This window comes from Canis aureus, chromosome 11 (assembly GCF_053574225.1).
Source record: "Canis aureus isolate CA01 chromosome 11, VMU_Caureus_v.1.0, whole genome shotgun sequence".
NCBI lineage: Eukaryota > Metazoa > Chordata > Mammalia > Carnivora > Canidae > Canis > Canis aureus.
In genome coordinates, this window is record NC_135621.1 from 26881023 (window position 1) to 26894417 (window position 13395).

General features: G+C 47.0%; 1 protein-coding gene and 2 long non-coding RNA genes across 7 annotated transcripts in view; 2 read left to right on the top strand and 1 right to left on the bottom strand.

The window, feature by feature from the left end:
• Window positions 1-2951, bottom strand: part of EP300 (EP300 lysine acetyltransferase) — an 80237-nt gene extending 77286 nt beyond the window's left edge. For both annotated transcript variants that reach the window (XM_077914377.1, XM_077914376.1), the window contains exon 1: window positions 2257-2951. In XM_077914377.1, the coding sequence (XP_077770503.1) occupies window positions 2257-2350 (94 nt within the window). In that variant the 5' untranslated portion in view covers window positions 2351-2951. The remainder of the gene's footprint in view (window positions 1-2256) is intronic.
• On the top strand, window positions 2044-5795 carry LOC144323653 (uncharacterized). 4 transcript variants are annotated; one of them, XR_013389039.1, is made up of 3 exons: window positions 2044-2544; window positions 4918-5044; window positions 5357-5795. It is a non-coding gene; the product is annotated as an uncharacterized LOC144323653 (long non-coding RNA). The 4 variants fall into 4 exon arrangements; XR_013389038.1 differs by lacking the exon at window positions 2044-2544 and adding an exon at window positions 3317-3911; XR_013389037.1 differs by lacking the exon at window positions 2044-2544 and adding an exon at window positions 4125-4527.
• Window positions 5796-10274: 4479 nt separating this feature from the next.
• Window positions 10275-13395, top strand: part of LOC144323654 (uncharacterized) — a 42743-nt gene continuing 39622 nt past the window's right edge. The window contains exon 1 of the long non-coding RNA XR_013389040.1: window positions 10275-12204. This is a non-coding gene — a long non-coding RNA (uncharacterized LOC144323654). The remainder of the gene's footprint in view (window positions 12205-13395) is intronic.

Below are 13395 nucleotides of genomic sequence, written 5' to 3' on the forward strand. Positions count from 1 at the left end.
AGTATTTTCTTTACAACTACCTCCTTCTATTCTCCCCGCAAAAAAACAGACTGAGTAGGTTTAAAAATTGGACACCAAAGAATTCCTGGAGTATAATCTTAATGGGGGCAGGGAGATCAGCTCTCATCACAAAATTTAGAGAAAGGTAACTAATACTAAGATAAACTTTTAATATTAAAATTGAGCTCATCTCAATATTGAGGATATTTTACTCTAAAAACCCACTTGATACATTTAGGACTCTTATAATTATCCAAAGATATTTCAAGTAGCAAAATAGTTTTTGTGTTCTAGACAGGTGAGACATTACTAAAACGAGTTAAAGTTGCCAAGTACACAGATCAAATATGGAGAAGGCAGGAGAGCACCTGAAGAGAGGTGTCTGAACAGAGCCCAGTCTTGCTTTTAGGCCTTGCAGTACACTCCAAGAATAAGCTACTCAAATCAGGAGTATTCAAAATGAAACACATTAAAGAAGTTTTCTCTACAGCATCTCAAGTCTCCGGTGAACTAAAATGTAAAATCCATTACCACATTTCACAAAAATTAGAGAAACAACACAAAAACCTGCAGGCAGAAATATGTTTAAAGGTGATCTGAAAACCGCTCTGAGTACTTTAAGTGCAAAAGAATATGATACTCGATATGCATTAATAGTTCTGAGGAAGAAAGGCACGTAAGAGAAAAAAAAAATCTGTAAAGACCAAAGAAAGTTCAAGGAATAAGGATAGATCAAAGTTCTTGCACTGCCAATTTTACAATTCTGAAGTAGAAAGGCACAAAACTGCAAAAACCCTCAATCTTTGCAGGTTATCTTAAACTCATGACACATTTTTCTTAAAAAAGCAAAGCATCCAACGCATTTGCCATATCCTTACATTTTCACCCTCCGAAATGCAGCCTACTTAGAAACATGCTTTAGAAGTTCTCTACAAACTCAGAGGATACATTTAACTCCATTATACACTCTCACTGGCAGATGGAGAGATGACGTTGAGTTAAAGAGATGCTCCGTAGTAGAGGGGGAATATCTTGTGGACTGTCAGATGGCCAGCCATTCTTCCTCTTCATTATCCTGACACCTCAAACAACGACGACAGCAAAAGAGAAGGTCGGGGGCCATCAGGAGAGCACCAAACTAATTATAAGAAGGGGATGATGGAGGAAAGTCTCCCTGAATTTCCCTGGACAAAAAGGGCTGGTCCACAACTGAGTGAAGTTAAGAATGGTAGAGCTTTTTTACGCTGAACTATGGACCTCCAAATATGTTTAAAGCACAAAGAGAAAAACACACAAATACAGAACCTAATGCACATTTTAAACTTTTATACGGTTCAGCTAATGTATGCAGTTCATGATTGGGACCCTAACCACTCCTAATTTTGATTTCCAAGTACATAACTCCACACCATCGGTTATCTACACACACACACACACGCACACCCCAAGAGAAAGTGACTACAAACTGCAAAGAAAATACCTCTGCTCTCTCTCAACCTAAAACCCGAGTTTCAGACATTTTGGTCTCACACCAAAGAAATGGGAGATGTAAAATGAACTGCGCTCCATATTGATTCTTAAGGCAAATAAAAAAAAAAAAAAAAAAAAAAACGGGAGGGGGGGGAAGCTAGGAATGGTAGGTAAAATAATTCGAACCAAATTTTGGCTTTGACGTTAAACCTAAGGTCAAACCTGAAGTCGTGGATCACACATACATACAAATAAAATCATGATTTTTTTTTTTTACATTTTCATGCTCAAAGGAAAATCTTGTGCAAAAAAAAAAAAAGAGAGAAAACCTTGAAAAGGAAGAGTGGAAAGTAGAGAAAACAGAGTAAGTGCAATAGAGGAGAAAGGATTCGCAATTCCTCATTTCTCAACAACAAAAAAAAATTCAAAGTAAAATTGCATAAAAAGCCCTTACACACAAATGCACTGGCATTTCAAAAATTAAACTGCATGGGAGCAACAATAAAGGCTATTTCCATAGCACCACTCAAGAGCTCTAATTCCAGAACACATCGATATGACATAGTGTTGCAACGAATGTATTAGGAAGCAAAAGAAAATGGTTGGGCTACTGGACGTCTTCGACCAGCTCATTCAAACACCTTTAAAATTAATCAAGAAGCAGAAAACTAACAAGAGAGGAGGGGGGAAAAAAAAAAGGGAAGAAAAAAAATGGAAGAAGAACGGTGCACCAAGCAAAAAAAAGATCAAGGGGGGATGTGGAAGGCCAGGGCTCCCGGGACTAACCTGTGCCGTCGCTGGCCGACGCCGAGAGGGCCGGAGATGAGAGTTTAGGCCGCTTGGCTGAAGGCGGCCCCGGTTCCACCACATTCTCGGCCATTTTTAATTCTTTCGGAGATACAGGCGAGGAAAACGAGAATCCTCGGGAAATCTCTTCTCCGGCCAGGGCTCCCCGCCCCGCTGCCTGGGGTGGGCTTGGGGGGCTCCGCCGGCCCCCGAGGGGGGTGGGGGAAGTTCCTTTTTCTCTTCGCTGGGTCGCGGTGGCCGAAGAGGGATGCGGACTCGATAGAAAAGGTAGGGGCAAGTGCGAGGGGCCGGGCCTGCGCCCAGGCCCGGAGGAGGGCACAGGAGCACAAACCCGCCGAGCGCGTCCGCTGCGGCGAATTCCCGAGAACTCGCGGCTCTAGAGGCGCAGTCCCCGGCCCGCCGCGGCCGGCCCCTGCCCAGCCGAGGTCTCTCGGAGCTCCGCCGCCGCCATCAGCCTCTTCCTCCTCGGCGCTGTCCTCCTCCTTCTCATCGCCACAAGGAGGCGGGGGCGAAAAGGGGGGAGAGGAGGAGGCGACGAGAGACACTCACCTCCTCCCGGTGCCCCCTCCCGGACCTGCGCCCCCACCCTCCGAGCCCTCCTCCTGCCGCCGCGCTCCGCGCCGCCGCCGCACCGGCCCCTAATGGCCGAAGAGAGCTCGCCCGAGCCGAGAGCCAGGCTGGCGCCGCCGCCTCACATCGCGCGGCGGGCGGCGGAGGCGCGGCGAGGACGCCGGGCGCGGAGCTCGCAGGTCCGGAGGGCCGAGGGGGCCGGGCCGAGCCGAGCAGCGCCGCCCGCCCGCCCGCCCGTCCGCGCCGACGCCAAGCCCACCGAGGAGGGCCCGCTCCGGCGGGCGGCGCAGGCGGCCTCTCCTCGCGCCGCGCTCGCCTCCTTCGTCCTCCTCTCCCGCCGCACGGAAATAACTACGGCCGCCGCTGCGGCCCCCACCCCCGGCGGCCAGGTGCCGGGAGCGCCCGCCCCCCGGGGCTCCGCTCGGGGCCGCCCTCGGCGGCGGGCGAAGGCGCCGCGGGGCGCGGGGTTATGTAATGGTCCCCCCTAGGCGTCGACGCCGGCCCGGCTGCCGGGCCGCGGTGGGGGTGTGTGCGGACGGGAGGGGGCTGGGGTCGCCTCAGCCCGTGCGCCCCGGGCCCCCTGCCACTGTCTCGGCCCCTGCCGCCTCTCTCCGGCCCGGCTCGCCTCCGCACTCCGGCTCCAGCAGTTCGCACTCAGCCCGGCGTCCCGCTTGCCCACTCTCGCCCGCTCCCTCTCGCCCTCTCTCCCCCCCAGCCTAGCACACAAACAAGATGGCGGCTGTTGTTTCTTCCCTCTGCCGAATCCTCCTTACAGGCTAGCGGTAGCAGCGGCGGCCGGAAATGAGCCAAGGGGGGGTGAAAAAAAGGGGAGGGGTTGGGCCTCCGGAGGGAGGCGGCGAGGGGGCGGGGCCTGGGCCCGAGCCGCTCACACAATGGGGGAAGAGGACCCGGGGGCGGGGCCGGTTCCAATCACGGGATCCGCCCAAGGCCCCAACGCGGTTGGCGCTTCCGCAAACTCCCCCGGCGTCACCCGGTGGCTCCCTTTAAAGGGGAGGACTTGGCGAGGCGGGCGGGCTCGGGGGCAGGCTCGGGATCTATTTTCGGTCGGTGGACACTTGCGGGGGAAGGTCCCTGGGCTGGGTCTCTGCGTGGGGGACCGGTGGGAATCGGGGGTGACGGGGCCCGGAGCTGCGCTGGGGAAGGCGCCGGCTCACGGCGCAGGGGGCCGAATGCGAGCGCCGTGGGGATGGCCCCGCGTCCCGGGCCATCGGGCGGCCGGTGCTCCGAACCCGGGTTCAATCAACCGGGCGGGGGGGGGGGGGGGGGGGTGCCCCGTCGTCGGCCAGTGTTTCTCGGGCCAGAGACCCAGCGCGTCCTCTCTCCTCCGTCTCTTTCCTAAGAGGGGACAGACAGTTCACGTCCAAAAATCACACGGATTTTAAGTTGTTTCCCTTTTCTGCGAATCTTAAAATTTGTTTTACAATAATAAGCATGTATTATTTTGATAAACAGGAAACAATCACAGTGGTGGGAAGAGCTTTAGGACTAGACCTAAACCCGGCTCTGGCCCACCACGTGTCCACTTGCCCCCACCAGGTCGCTCTCTCACCAAAGCAGACTTGAATTATTTTTCTGAATACATCTGAGACCTGAGGACATTTTATGGTTCTTCTTCTCACCCTCCCCCAGGAGGCTGGCTCAATAAAAGACCCCGTTGAGGTAGTGCCTTAAGGATAATGTACATGCGGGGAAGGACAAAAACCGTAATGTGCTGAAGATAATCAAAGCATGGACAAAAAGCAAAAATGTAGCTACAGAAGAAAATTCTTGAATATAAATGAAGTGTGTGCAAAACACAGCTTTGCAGAGGAGGGCCTCGCAGCACACTTTCGCATTCCTACACGTTACGGGATTCTGCTGTGCTTGGCCTTGGGTGGATTGCTACTTGGGGAGGTGGCAAGGTTGTTAGTGTCCCCCAAGGAAACCCCCAAACCAGTATCTATGGAGATAGTTAAAAACTTTTTCATATATTTCAAATCTCATGCTCCTTAGCTGGTGTTTACTTATTGTTGAGTTTACTTTGGTGATGTGGTTGTTTGCTCTTCAAAGTGAATGGTGAGGAGAATACGAAGCTAAGAGTGAAGAGAATAATGGAGCCGCTCAGGTTACCAGCAAGGAAGAGTTCTGTCCTGTGATGTTCAGGCCTAATTCACCCCAACTGCAGTAGAAAAAGTAGGTAAGTTGAAAAAGTACTTTAAGGGCATCCCGGGTGGCTCAGTGGTTTAGCGCCGCCTTCAGCCTGGGGCCTCATCCTGGAGTCCCGGGATCGAGTCCCATTGTCCGGACCCCCTGCATGGAGCCGGCTTCTCCCTGTCTCCCTGTCTGTCTGTCTGTCTGTCTCTCTCATAAATAAATAAAATCTTTTTAAAAAGTAAGAAAGTACCTTCTTAAAGTTGTTTTGGATGGGTTCAGCATGTAGGACTAAGGTCAAAATGGGCCTTCAGGAATGATTCAGTTATTTCTAATAGTTTATTCACCACATTTGCAGTAAAGAGGACAGAGGAAAGAAATGTGGACAACACCTGAAAGCTTGGCTGATGGTTTCCTTCTGAGAGATTGCTCACCCAACTTTTTGAAGAGTTTCTGACCTTTGGAAAAAGATTTGCCTCCTTTTGCAGAGGATCCAACTTGCATGTGAGCAGCATTCAAACATAACTGGCATGCCTGGCCAAAAGTGCCTTAGGTCTAGGTATAGGAAGCCTGTCCAAGAAGATCTGAGGACCCTCTCCTGAGAAACTTCTGCAAAAAGGAGAATCAGGAGCCATGGACCTGCCCAGAAGGGAAGGCTCCACTGTAAACTGAGAGTTCTGATGCCTCCTGCTCCTTCCCAGGATTTGCACCTTGGGGTCTTGACCCCAGACCCAGAAGGCAGGCACATTGAAGGCATCTTGAAAAATAACAGTCACTCAGATGCAAAGGGATGAGACCAGGTAGTTTCAAAAAAGCAGAATTGAATCATCAGCCTGGATTATATATAACCTAATGAAATGGAGATTTAACCAACTATGCAGTGCTATGTGTAGATTAAGAGTGTTCATGAAGAAGGAATTGTCTGTCGGTCACTAGCTGGGAGGTGGGAGAGGGGTGGTAGGGGGAGACGCAGAAGAGAGAGCAGAAACTACAAGTAGAACTCAGGCACTGAAGGTCACCGGGACTGGGTTTAAATTCCGGCTCAGCCGTGTGATTTGGGCAGGCTCCTTATCTGTAAAATGGATTTCTTGATTAGACCCACTTTATTGTGAAGATTAAACATGATAGATAATTTATGAACAGTGCTTACCACAGTGTTTGACACATAGTAAGCACTCAGTACACCTTAGCTGTTTCTAGTCATTCATTCTAAAATTAAATTAAGGGGACGCCTGGGTGGCTCAGTGATTGAGTGTCTACCTTCAGCTCAGGTCAGGATCCCAGGGTCATGGGAGGGAGTCCCACATCAGGTTCCCTGCTGCTCCTCCTGCCCATGTCTCTCTCTCTCTCTTTCTCTCTCTCGTGATTATGAGATGAACAATCTTTTTAAAAAATTAAATCAAGAAGGGCTATTCTAGGCCCAACAAAGTTTGTCCTAAGTACTTGTCATCAAGGGAAGAATGGCTCATGAAGTTGGGTTCCTCCCACAAATACAAATGGGACTGGGTGGTGGGAGTGGCTATATATCCATTCCAAGGAATTATCGATTTAAATACCCTTCTAAAAATGTTGTCAGTGTTTGCAAGTACGCATTTTAATTTATATCGTACATTTAATAAAATCTGTTGTTGAAAAAAATTTTAGTAGCCAGTATTGGCAAGGATATGGAGAATTGGTATTTACATACACTGTTAGTGGGAATAGAGCATATAATAAATGTTTAGGTTCATACCAAATGCTTATAGAATTTGAAAATCCGGGACGCCTGGGTGGCTCAACGGTTGAGCGTTGAGCGTCTGCCTCTGGCCCAGGGCGTGATCCTGGGGACCCGGGATTGAGTCCCACATCGGGCTCCCTGCATGGAGCCTGCTTCTCCCTCTGCCTGTGTCTCTGCCTCTCTCTCTGTGTCTCTCATGAATAAATAAATAAAATCTTTAAAAAAAAAAAAGAATTTGAAAATCCTGGTATCTCTAGGATATGCAAGTGCACAGAAAAGGATAGGAGGAAGGATAGCTGCTGTTTCCTGCAGCATTATAATAGTTCCCCCCTCCATCCCAAAGGTAAACAAACCAGCAGCTCACCTCTAAGTTGTGAATGTTAAAAACAACAAAAAAACCAACTATGGATATGATTCCACTTAAATAAGTTTACAAAAGTATTCAAATTCACAGAGACAGAAAGAATGGTGATTGCTAGGGGCTGAGAAGAATGGTAAGATATTCTTTAATGGGTAGAGTGTTTCAGTTTGGTGAGATTAAAAAATTCTGGAGCTGGATGGTGGTGATGGTTGCATAGCTGTGTGAATGTACACAATGCCATTAAACTGCATTTAAAAATGGTTAAGATGAAAAAAAAATGGTTAAGATGTGGGGAGCCTGGGGGGCTCAGTCAAGTGTCTGACTTCATTTTGGCCCAGGTCATGAGCTCGACGCTATGACATCAAATTTGGCGTCAGGCTTCAAGCGCAGCTCTCTCTCTCAAATAAATCATTTTTTAAAAAAAAGTTAAGATGGGGGCAGCCCCGGTGGCCCAGCGGTTTAGCGCCTGCCTTCAGCCCAGGGTGTGATCCTGGAGACCCGGGATGGAGTCCCGTATTGGGCTCCCTGCCATGGAGCCTGCTTCTCTCCCTCTCCCTCTGCTTGTGTCTCTGCCTCTCTCTCTCTCTCTCTCTCTCTCTCTCTCTCATAAATAAAATCTTTAAAAAAAAAGTTAAGATGGTAAAATTTGTGTTATGTATTTTTGACCACAATTTATACAAAAAAATTTTAAATGGTTAAAATGGTAAATTTTATGTATTTTTTATCACACACACAAAAAAACAATAAGCAATGAAACAGTTATTTAAAAGTGAGTAGGTAGGGGATCCCTGGGTGGCACAGCGGTTTGGCGCCTGCCTTTAGCCCAGGGTGTGATCCTGGAGACCTGGGATCAAATCCCAAGTCGGGCTCCTGGTGCATGGAGCCTGCTTCTCCCTCTGCCTATGTCTCTGCCTCTCTCTCTCTCTCTCTCTGTGTGTGACTATCATAAATAAATAAAAATTTAAAAAAAATAAATAAAAATAAAAGTGAGTAGGTAGGGGCGCCTGGGTGGTTCAGTGGGTTAAGCGTCTGCTTTCAGCTCAGGTCATGATCCCAGGGTCCTGGGATTGAGTCCTGTATAGGGGAGTTGGGCTGCTCAGCAGGGAGCCTGCTTCTCCCTCTCCCTCTGCCTGCCACTCCTCTTGCTTATGCTGTCTCTCTTTATGTCAAATAAATAAAATCTTAAAAAAAAAAGGTAGATAGATATGTACTACCATAAAAAGTTCTCCATATATTGCTAGAGACAAAAAGAAAATTAGAGAACAGCAGGTATAGAATGGCTCTATTTTTATAAATGTAATTAATAATAATGGAAGCTGAGAAAATATGTATGTCCCAAACTGTCAATGGGTGTTGGAGTAAGAGAAGTGTTATGGGGAGCTTTCATTCTACCTTATAAATTTTTGTGGCTAATGAAGTCAGGATAAAAAGCATTTTTTTTATTTTTATTTATTTTTTTAATTTTTTTTTATTTATGATAGTCACAGAGAGAGAGAGAGAGAGAGAGAGAGAGAGGCAGAGACACAGGCAGAGGGAGAAGCAGGCTCCATGCACCGGGAACCCGACGTGGGATTCGATCCCGGGTCTCCGGGATTGCACCCTGGGCCAAAGGCAGGCGCCAAACCGCTGCGCCACCCAGGGATCCCAAAAGCATTTTTTTTAAAGCCTTAAATTATTCCTCTTTGATGTTAGGATACAGTTTCGTGTCCCAGAAATGGCCCTTGTCTACCTGTCTCCTTTCTTCCAAATTCCCTCCTTGCAGCAAAGTGGAATCATTTCTATACTCCTTGTGACGTGCTTTCTCTATCCTTGGAACATTCACACATATTCCTTCTGTCTGAAACACTCACCACCACCACCCCCTTTTAACCAGCTAATTTTCAATCACCTTTCGGGTCTCTACACACCCCTTTTCCTGTAAAGGCCTTCCTGATCCCCCTGAATCCTGTTTGCAGACTTCTCCACTGTCGTCCTATACTTTTGACTCACTTGCATTTTGCACTGTGTTATAGTCCTTGTTGGCCTTTTCTGGTGACAGCAAGATGACCGTGTTGTCCATCTCTCTCTCTCTCTCCTGGCTCCTAACTCAGGACCTGATGCATGGTAGGAACTCAACTCAAACTTCTTGAGCAGGGCAGCCCGGGTGGCTCAGTGGTTTAGCGCCTGCCTTCAGCCCAGGGCATGATCCTGGAGTCCTGGGATCGAGTCTCGCATCGGGCTCCCTTCATGGAGCCTGCTTCTCCCTCTGCCTGTGTCTCTGCCTCTCTCTCTCTCTCTCTCGATCTGTTTCTCAAGAATAAATAAATAAAATCTTTAAAAAAAAAAAAAACTTCTTGAGCAAACAAATAGATTTGTCAATCTGGTCTGAGTGGGTGGATTTCCTTGCCCTTTCCTTTTATTCTACTGTAGCAACAAGGACACAGTCTATCTGGCCCTGAAAAGGACAGTCTATCTTAACTGTCTGTCCATCAGGTGCCAGGCAATCTTCCTTTCTTCTGGAATCTTGAATATCTTGAGCCAGATTCCTTATAACAGGAGAACAAGTGTTTATATTTATTAAAGATCTGGGAAGTCCAGGCTCTAAAGCAAGTAAAATGTCCTTCATGAGACCCCAACTAGGACAAAGGAAAGGCTTGAACTCGGGTTTTCCAACAGCATATTCAAGCCTGTTACCAACGAACCCTCAGGGCATGAAGCAGGTCTCCTACTTTCTCATGCCTCTGATAACTAATACACAAACCGCTGCAGAATTCATAGCCAATGAGTGTCTGTGGAAGGAAGGAAGCAAAGAGGGAGGGAAGGAAGGAAGGAAGGAAGGAAGGAAGGAAGGAAGGAAGGAAGGAAGGAAGGAAGGAAGGAAGGAAGTTCTGTAGATAAATACATAATCAAACAGAAATATTCACAAAAATTTTTTTTTAGGTTGGCCCACCATGGAGCCCAACATGGGACTTGAACTCATTACCCGGGGATCAAGACCTAAGCTGAGATCATGATGTCAGACACTTATGATGCCTGGGTGGTTCAGCGGTTGAGTGTCTGCCTGTGGTCTGGGGCATGATCCCAGGGTCCCAGGATGGAGTCCCGCATCGGGCTTCTAGCAGGGAACCTGCTTCTCCCTCTGCGTATGTCTCTGCCTCTCTCTGTCTCTCATGAATATATAAATCTTAAATATATATATATATATAAATCTTTAAAAAAAAAGATGTCAGACACTTAACCAACTGAGTTACCCAGGTGCCCCATCCCAAAATCTTTTCTATAAAATTAGAACACAGAGTGCCAAAGCCACAAAAGCAGCCACAGAACTTGTAACTTTCCATGTTGTTAGGTATGGTTTCCCACCATAAGGACTGAAGTGGATTAGAGAGCCTAAGTGCTAACAAGCAAGAACTTGCAATCTTTATACCCTGAACCAGCCTTTCCCAAAAATCCTCTCTGTGCCCAGCACTTTGCTGGGGACTGTGGATTCCAAGATGGAAAAACACTATTCCTGTCCTCTGGGCATGCCATCTAGTTGGAGAGAAGCCCATAGTGATAGTCACCAGACAGAGCGATGGAGGCTCTCTCAAGGCAAAGGAGGATGGATAATTCATGAGTGAAACACCTACCACTGTGCCTGGGTGTTGCTCACCAAGGCTGGAGCATATGCTAATGAGAGGACCCAGGCAGGAGAGGGTGCTGAAAAAGTGGCCCAGACAGTCCACAAAGGGCCATGTGTGCCATACTGGGAAGTTTGGACTGAGACCTGCTTTTTATTTGGAATTTGTGGTCATTTGATCTATAAATTAGAATGTATAGTAATTCGGTGGAATATTAAAATATGTTAGCAGTATTATAAATAAAAGTCTGATTGACTTCAAAATAAGAAAACCATGACCTAAAATTTGGTCCTTTGTATTCTAAAAGGGTTCTTCAAAGGATGGCAAAAAAGACAGACATGCAAATCAGATGTTTTCAATGGCTCGTACCCCTAAGCTGATGGTAACTATCGCCACAATGTGTGGGCCTATCAGACTGTGACTCTACCTAAATGATCTCAAAATAGCTCTGCTCTGCTCTCTGCGGCAGGCAAGCGTCTGCTCTATTCGGCAGTAGCTCATTCTTTACTATTGTTGCTATGTGACAAACTATTGGCTCTTACAGTATATCTAAGCCTGCCAGGGAAGGAGGGCGGGCAGAGGGCTTTGGGAGAAGCATCTTTCCTAGAATCTAATGTAACAAACGTGTCCTGAGAATTTCCTAGGCACTCCTGTGGTACCTGGTCCTGAAGATACAGAGATCCAGTTCAGATCATTGAACATTTATTGAATAGCTCCTGTATGGAGGCACTGCGCTGGGCTCCAGCAATGCAATGATAAATAAAATTCACATGATTTCTGCCCTCAGCTTCTCGCAAACTAGTGATATATGCTCATAAACAGGAAACTATAATCTAATATACAAGATGCAATGATAGAGTCTTGGGTGCTAGGTGAACACTCAGATGGGGTGCTTTACATGGGTTCAGCTTTGGACATGGTGATGTGCTTGTGGGACACCCATATGGACATCTCCGATGGACAGATGGATATACAGGTCTATAGGGAACTCAGACTCAGTCTTTACCCTGGAGGAACTTGCTATTGACTGAAAGAGACAAATATAAATACAGAGATCAATTAAATGCTCACAATTACAATTCACACAAAGATGTTGGTACAACTACCTTGGCCTGAAAGTTTAGATGTCCCTCTAGGCAATAGCCTAGGAACTGAGTCTTGAATGATTCAGAGTGGCTATCCTGGTAAAACAAAACAAACCAAATCAACTAACAAACAAAAACAATAAGCCTTACCTGAAATAATTAAACAACTTTTTGGCCTGCAGTCCAGGCATAGGTAAGGGGAGAGTGCCCAGGAGGTGATACAGCAAACACCATAAAGCCCAGATCCTGGACTGTGGGTACTGGTGATCTGGTGATGTGGCTTATTGGGGAGCTAAATGTGTGGCATCAACTGATGACAAGAGACGTTCTGGAGTTATGAGGTCATTAGAGGCATACAAAGCAGCAAACCCAGTGTTCCACACATTGCCAACCTGAAAAACATCTTCTTCCATAGGACTTCAGATGCATCTCCCTGACACACAGGTGAAATATCTGCCTTGTCCTCCGTGCAGCCTCATTGCAGGTTTATTCTTTGCACTTCTATGATTCATCTTGGCATAAATCAAAGTCAGAATCAATTTCAGGATTGTGAGTTCAAGCCCCACATTGGGTGTGGAGATTACTTAAAATAAATCAATAAATAAAATTTTAAAAAGAGGAGCACCTGGATGGCTCAGTTGGTTAAGTGTCTGCCTTCAGCTCAGGTCATGATCTCAGGGTTCTGGGATTGAGCTCCCACAACAGGCTCCTTGCTCAAAGGGGAGTCTGCTTCTCCCTCTCCCTCTGCCACTCTTCCTGCTTGTGCTCTCGCTTGCTCTCTCTCTGTCAAATAAATAAATAAAATCTTAAAAAAAAAAAAAAAAAGAATTGGCACTTTGGCAAATAAAGGGTTAATTTATTTAATCCACATAGCTCTTGGGGTACCTGGGTGGCTCAGTTGGTCAAGCATCTGCTTTTGGCTTGGGTCATGATGCTGAGGTCCTGGGATCGAGTCCCACATTGGGGTCTCTGCTCAGTGGGGAGCCTGCTTCTCCCTCTGCCTGCTGCTCTGCCTCCTTGGACTCTCTCTCTCTCTCTCTGTCAAATAAATAAATAAAATCTTTTTTAAAAATCCACAGAACTCTTGCATGTAGATAGGGAAAAAAATAGAAAAGAAATTGGGCAAAAAACCTCACAAAACAATAAACCGTTATGGCTGACAAACCCTAAGGAGACTCCCCCAAATTCCCACTTCCTGATGTTTATGCCTCTAGTTGTAATCCCCTCTCTTTATGTGCAGACAGATTATGTGACTTGCTTCTGATCAACAGAAGTGGTAAAGATGATAGGATATCACTTCCAGATCAAGTGTTGTATAAGACTGCGTCAAGACTTAGCCAATTAGGGAATCAAATCAAGAGATTCACTTGCTGGCTAGATGGAGTAAGCAGTCATGTTGAGGAAGCCAAGTGGTAAGAAACTGTGACTGGCCTCTAGGAAGTATAAGAGGCCAATAGCCAGCAGCAACAAAGCTGGGGCCAGTCATACCACTACAAGGAAATGAACTGTGCCAACTGTCTGAATGAGCTTGGAAGTAGATTCTTCCCCATTCAAGCCTCCAGATGAAATGCAGCCCAGTCAACACTTTGATTGCAGCCTTGGGAAAATCTGAGCTGAGGACCCAGCTAAGCAATG